At 32.6% G+C, this 7,562-nt stretch overlaps 1 protein-coding gene across 1 annotated transcript; it reads left to right on the top strand.

Moving 5' to 3' along the window:
• Positions 1–1,173: 1,173 nt before the first annotated feature.
• On the top strand, positions 1,174–6,861 carry LOC110028971 (40S ribosomal protein S6-like). The gene is made up of 6 exons (XM_020731056.1): positions 1,174–1,332; positions 1,442–1,506; positions 5,329–5,386; positions 5,787–5,895; positions 5,996–6,268; positions 6,357–6,861. The coding sequence occupies exons 1-6, from the start codon at positions 1,327–1,329 to the stop codon at positions 6,593–6,595; spliced, it is 750 nt and encodes a 249-aa protein (XP_020586715.1). The 5' UTR covers positions 1,174–1,326; the 3' UTR covers positions 6,596–6,861.
• The last annotated feature ends 701 nt before the right edge of the window (positions 6,862–7,562 follow it).

The following is a 7,562-nucleotide window of genomic DNA, read 5'->3' as shown; positions in this document are numbered from 1 at the left end:
ATTTTACGTTGATTCCGATTATAGATTTTGTGTAACTTATTGAATTGTTGCTAACTCATGTTACATTCATATATTTTTAAGGAAGAGTAAGGACTTAATGGAGTAAGAATATAGTTTTTACCAATAGAGGTACATTTTATGATATTGGGTTTATTCTTTTGTGATCATGGAAATTGAATTTGGTTAAAGTTGATTGAAAACTTTGAATATAAATAGATTTTGGTGTATGTGTATATGTATAATTTAATTATGGTTCTTAGCTCTTTTAATATTATTTTCGATGAATTAATGGCTATGTGTAATTTAATTTAGAAAATATGAGAAATTCTTTCCAAATAAATATTGGGGAATTTTTTACCACATGCCTGACTTAATATGATTTAATATAAAATGTAGGTTATATCCGATCAAGTTGTAACAATTTTCTCTAAAAATTCATTCAAATCAACGTACTTGAGCCATCTTAATCAAATTTCGCAGTAGTATGAAAAATAAATAATAGTCAAGGAAATAGTAAGACAATCTTCAATTTGTCATATAGATTGAAACCATTATTTAAGAATCATTATTATCCTCCTAAGTTCTCATTATCTTATAAGAACCAACATCAAATAAGCCATGTGTTGACTGTTCCAACACATTTAATGATTCTAATATTGAAGCGACTTAGATCTTTCATTTGGATTAACTTGTTATCAATGTTGGGATTAGTGAATCCGTGATAACATTAAGAGAATTTTGATTAACACTGAAAATTATATTAATATCTTTTTCCACTATATATTCTTTTTTCTTAAATATGATTAGGGAGAAACACTGGTTAAATAATTTGACTGTTGATTTTTGAATATAAAAGGAGCAATCACTCTTTTTATTACTATTAGAAATTTTTTTCTAGCGAATGACTCCTTTCATTTAATTTAAAGTATTCAAGTCCAAGCCATAATATAATTTCACCTTTGAGAAGCCCTTTTAAAATTTTAAGAATAATTATCTTAAAATCATCATATTTTAAGCCCTTTTAAAACATCAATAAAATAATTCCTCAAGTAAAATGATAATGATTAATGATAGCTAGAAATAGTTTTCTAAAATGGCCTGCATTTACAGCCCATCCAAAGCCCATGTGAAAACACCCGCTTAATGCCAAGGCCAGATCTGACGGTTCTGGTTCTAACTAATCTGACGTCTCTCGCTGTCTCCTCATGATATTTGTTTCCTCTCAAAACCCTAGGCCGCACAAGATAACCGCAGAAGCAGTTCCAGGAGCAGCGGCTTCTTTCTTTTCCCGGACTCCATAAATCGGCTTTGTACTCTCGATCCAATATGAAGGTATCATGAAATTTTATTCAGAGACTATAAATTTTCGATTAGCTTTTTGCTTTTCATTTCTTCCTGACATCTTGTGCTGTTTATGACTTTCTTATATCATTAATGGCAGTTCAACATTGCAAATCCAACCACTGGGTGCCAGAAGAAACTTGAGATCGACGACGATCAAAAGCTGTAAACCCTTCTCGAGAAATCGTTTAATCTGTAGTTAATTGGCATATGCATTGAACCGCCGTTGATTTTTTTCTTGCATTACATTTTTTTCTCTTCCTAAGCTGATCTGAATTTCATTTTATTTATCTTTTGATCAGTGACGCTATTTTGCATTCAAAATGTTTCACCACGTTATGGGTTACATGGATTTTATCTGGAGTACTAATTTTCTTTTCTTTCACTGGTTTTGTTCTAATCATTGATGAACTTGTTGCCTTATTTATTTTGTAGAAATATTTGGTTCATCCGTTGCCTGATTTTTGCAGCCGGTCTATTCGTTAGTATTGCACTTTTACTTGTACCAGTAAGGATTAAACACTGGCATAAAATGTCTTGTTAGGCAGAATTTTGCTGCCCAGATCATACTTTTGATGTTTGTGGTAATAATGAAGGGTTTCGTACTTCTGAAATGTTCCTGTGAATTTTTGTGATTTAGTAATAAAACGTGCACTAAAAAAATTGACATCAAAAGAACAGATTGGAGGTAAATAATAGGGATAAGTACACACAGACCATCTTAAACATTGATATTTACAAATTAACCACCTAGGCGATTTTTTTGAACTTCCAAACTGATATAGTACGTTTGCAAAGATCAAACCGTTGAGAATTTGATAAAAAATGAAAAATTGGGGTTGGTGTTTTACCATGAATTTTCATATTTGACTGAGAATTTGAAAAATGAATGAAAGGAGGTGATTGATATGTAAATAGCAAGTTTGGTCTGTATGTAATTGCCCCATAATGTGCGAAGGGAAAAGATTGGATGTTCATATAATTTATGTTGATCTTAAGGGGGCATATGTACAAGTACTACAACACTTGATTTGGTTGCACTTCAAGAAAAGAGATGTCTCAAAGGTCATGTATGATGAAGCTTTGGCCAATAGTAGTTTTAGAGTTTCAAAAGAGCTACTAAGCATTGAGATATTACATCTTAGATTGATGAAGTTTTTATGCTATTTGCGAAAATGTTTACCTATGCTTTTTAAAAATGATACTATCGTGTTTTTATTTTGCAAATAATATTTTCTTGTTGGATAGAATTATATCTTAACAAGTGAAAGTTAAGAGCAAATGAAGGAGTTGTTAGAAGATAAAACATTTAAATTTAGTATATCAAAGATCGAGTAAATAATGTCCAATTTTAATGGTCGCGATTGTGATATTTATGATTGTTAATTAATTTTACTAGGAGTCACTTTATTGTAACAAGCTTAAGTATATTGGATTTATGATGTATTAAAAGCTATGAAATGTATGAGGATGTGTTTGCTAGATTTAGGAAATTGTAGTTAAAATGGAGTATTGCATTTAAAATGATATGTGATATCAGAATAACACGGAGATACATAAGGTAAATTTTGGAACATGTGTTGATAAAATGATGAATGCTCTGAGCTATCGTCAATGTGTAATTTCACAACACCCACCCAGACCCCATGGTGAGGCACATGACAGTCTTGGGATTTGTCATAGCATTTGCTAATAGCTTACTATTCAACCACACAATAGAGTTGTATCAATTTTTGGATCAAACAATAATGGTGACCTGTCATTATACTATGAACAACCTCTTATTAATAAAATAAAATAAAAATTAGAAATTTGAGGACAAATTCATTTAAAATCAAAATCAACTTTGTATCACTATTAGTTATTATAGTCTATGTAAACGATGTAAAAAATTTGGGATGGATAAATGTACACATAAGAGCACACGAATGCACAAATACTAAAGTGATGAATATGAAATCATTCCACGAGGCCCATATCATTAGCTTGTCATTACATTATAAATAATCCTTGTTAATAAAATAAAATAAAAATTAGAAATTGACGACAACTTCAATTAAAATAAAAAATCAACTTTGTTTCGATATTAGTTATTATAGTCCATGTAAAGATTTGAGGAGGATAAATGTATACATAAGAGTAAACAAATGCACAAATACTAAAGTGATGAATATGAAATCAATCCATAAGGCCCAGATCATCAATTATTAAAATTGGGTTGTTTTCGACTTTATTTAAATGGACATTACTATGGGGTTATCGTATGCAAAAAAAAAAAAGAAAGAAAAGAAAAGAAAACTATGAGAGACAAAAATCATGAAGGCTGTAAATTAGAGGTTAATGATCTAGTGATTGGATTTAGGGTCTGTTTGAGACAGCTGTAACTTATTAAATAATCTGTTGATAAGCTAGGTGCCGTGACTATCATATTTTTTTTTTTTTTTTTTTTTAAAGTCAGACCGCTGCCAGAAAGCTGTCACCGCACTTAGATAGGTGCGGTGTGAAAACGCTGCTTTCAACGTTTTCAAAACGCATAAGCTGTCAAAACGTAATTTATCCAAACAGTCCAGGTGCGTTTTCAAAACGCCACCGCACTAAATAAACTGCCCCAAACAACCCTTTAATCTGAATTAGTTTGTTGTTAAGCTAACATGTATATCAATTGATACAAATAAAGTTATTCTAAGCATATCCTACTATGCACCCCACCATTCTCTCTACAATATCTTCTCTAACATGTTGATACAATCTATCTTCTTCTTTTTTGAGATGAATTCAATGTCAACAAATTTTAGTCTTCTAGCATAAGGAATTTTGACAATTACATATTTTAACATAGACATTTCTTTTCTATGATCCGTCGTTCTATTCCAACCAAGATGAGTAATCTTCACCTCTTAATTCCAAGCAAGCCTTCAAATTTTTATAATTGTTGGCGAATCAATCACATGATTTTAGATTCACAACGACAATTAAATATAAAAGTTTAATTGATCAAATCACCATTAAACCAGCAATATATTGTTTGACTATATTTAATCCTCAGAAAAGGACTTTAGCTCATCCGAAAATAAAATAAAACAGATGAATACATACTTGAATACATAACTAAATAAATAAATGGATTGGGAAAGAAAAATTGTGTCACGCTCTCTTGCTTTAATTCACTCCATTGTCTTTGTTGTTCTTTTCTTATCTCAGTCTCCCCGAAAATAGCTACCAAAAGACCCCCAATTTCTAATTTTGTTCTATTAATACTACATTATTTTTTCTAATGTTTCCTTCAAAATTTATAATTTGTAGCTCCTAAAATTGCAAAAAATTGGGCTAATGCTAACTCAACCGCTTAGTTTGAGTGTTTGAGCGCCAACTGTGATTTTTTATACGGATGAAACTTCTAAAAATTGTGAAATTGGGACTTTGGTTACTGATCTGGTGCTTAGGTGCTGAGCTTGGTAAAAAATCTTGAGTATCAGTTGATTTGGATGCTAGTGTCAGGATGGGATTCGATTCTAGACGCCCAAGCGCCTAATATTCTAATCGCCTATGTGTTTTAAATGGTTCATATTACTTCCTTTTCACATGTTGCATGAGAAATTCAACAAAAAATAGAATTTATCTACATTGATTAAAATAAATTAATCAGCACAATGAATTTGTTGAGACTGTGTGAAGTAAATAAGAATCCCAAAGATCCAACTTAGATAAATGCTGTTAAGGTGACACATTACTATCAATACCTTAAGAACTGTTGGGTTTTACCAAAGCTAATTGTATATTTTCGGATAGAGATTGGGTAGAGAAGGAGGGTGAGGCATTTAGAAAGATATTGGCTTTTCTCTACGGTTGGCATATTTATCTATTTGATTTATTTTTGAGAATTCCTATATTATCAGCCTGTCATTTTTTGTTGTAATAATGCTTGGCTTTTTCCCACTTAGTGGGATAAAGGCTTGTTGTTGTTGTAATGCCTTGTTCATTATGCAGCCGAGCATTCTATGACAAGAGAATCTCACAGGAAGTCAGTGGAGATGCTCTTGGGGAGGTATGTCAAGTTGTATATGTTGTTTTATCCTACACTTTTTTTTTCCCTGGAAAATTTACATACATACCACACAATTAGTATGTTTTTACATATCTAACCTAAAATTTGATATCAACACTTATAACAGCTTTTTGTCATAAACGTATCCTTGAAAATGTGTATTTCACTTTTTGAAAGCTAGCGATGGTGTTATTTTTTATGTGATTTTAAGTATTAGAGTCATTAAAGTCACGTGCATGTAAATATGAATCAATGTGCTAGTTATTTAAATACATAAGAATTGTGTTGCTTGTATGTAAAATTGTAAAAGCCCTTTCTTTTAAATTATCTCAAAAAAATATTTTTGTTAAGATGTATGTATTAGGATCCATTTATACGTGAGCTTGTTGTTTTGTTACAGGAATTCAAAGGTTACGTCTTTAAGATCATGGGAGGATGTGACAAGCAGGGGTTTCCCATGAAGCAGGGAGTGCTGACTCCCGGACGAGTTCGCTTGTTGCTTAGCAGAGGTAAATGTGCCTTTGGTTTAAATTTTGCTCATTTTTCCCTCCGAACTTCATGCTGAATTCAAATGCTTTTAAACTTGTTTTTTGTTCCCAAAAACAAAAGGAACTCCTTGTTTTCGAGGATATGGAAGGCGCAATGGAGAACGACGGAGGAAGTCCGTTCGCGGCTGTATTGTCAGCCCCGATCTCTCAGTTCTGAACCTTGTGATTGTGAAGAAAGGCGAAAATGATCTTCCTGGCTTGACTGACGTTGAGAAACCTCGGATGAGAGGACCAAAGAGGGCCTCTAAGATCCGCAAGCTTTTCAACCTCTCCAAGGAGGACGATGTCCGCAAATATGTCAACACATATCGTCGCACTTTCACCAGCAAATCTGGTGAGCGTGTTGACTCATAACCTTGATTTCGACTTCGTTCTAGATCTTTCTTGTTCCTCCTGTTCTCAACCTGTCCATTTCAATGCAGGGAAGAAGCGTAGCAAGGCACCCAAGATTCAGAGACTAGTTACTCCGCTCACCCTGCAGAGGAAGCGTCATAGGATTGCGGAGAAGAAGAAGAGGATTGTGAAGGCGAAGGCGGAGGCGGCTGAGTACCAAAAGCTTCTTGCTTCGAGGCTGAAGGAGCAGAGAGAACGCAGGAGTGAGAGTTTGGCCAAGCGCAGGTCGAAGCTTTCTGCTGCATCAAAGCCCTCTGTCGCTGCTTGAGTTAAGTTTTTGGTGGTCTAATGGCATAAAGAAACCCTAGTTTTAAAATGTTTTGAGTGAACTTTCTTTTAGAACCCCAAATACAGACATTCACAGCAATTGTGCCTGCGCTAGCTTGACATGCTTGATGGGGTTATTTAATATTTATCAGGCATTCTACAATTGTTTTCTTTTCATTGTGAACAGTCCGAAACCTGCTTTGTGTTGTTCGTTTAAATTCGAATTCAAAGTTGAGTAATTTCTTATGTGTACAAGCTTGGTTCATGGCATAATTTAATTGAAATTTAACCCTATAATATCGATCAATTTTCTTACCATCAAATATTGCAACGTTTCAGGGAACCGAACATCAAATGGTTCTTATAGTGGTGAAAATTTAATCAATTTCACCTATATGCAGTTCTGTGTGGTGATGCTGAGATATATTAGAATTTTTATCAGAATTATCATAATTATTTGATTAATATGATATTTTGATATGCATAGTATAACATACCACATAATTCCTTTGTATTTACATATCTATTACTTAAAGTTTGATATTTACATTTATAACATTTTGTGGTCTTGAACTTGTGCATAGAAAGGTGTACTTTGTTGTTGAAAATAAGTAGTTATATTTTTGTTGTGACGATTCTAAAGATTAAGGAATTATGTGCCTAAATATGAAAATTTAGGTTTTAGAGATGTAAATACATAAGAATTGTGTTGTATGTTTGTAAATCCCCCAATTCTTTCTTAATAGTTTTGATTTTGGTTGATTTAGCATTTGGCTGTTGGAGTGTGGTGATATGATTTATTGCATTATGACATACTACAATTTCATTTCTTGTGCATATAAATTCATTTATTAAAAATAATAATAAATAAATAAAAAACACTTTATTGTTAACTGTCGGAGACAGGAGTTAAAAGGTTCACTCTAAGTTGATACAAATTGAACTCGAAGTAAGATCAAAATCAGTTG

Source organism: Phalaenopsis equestris, unplaced genomic scaffold, assembly GCF_001263595.1.
Source record: "Phalaenopsis equestris unplaced genomic scaffold, ASM126359v1 Scaffold000540, whole genome shotgun sequence".
NCBI classification, from domain to species: Eukaryota; Viridiplantae; Streptophyta; class Magnoliopsida; order Asparagales; family Orchidaceae; genus Phalaenopsis; species Phalaenopsis equestris.
The sequence above is the reverse complement of the archived record's forward strand: the minus strand, read 5'-3'. Positions and strand labels throughout refer to the sequence as shown.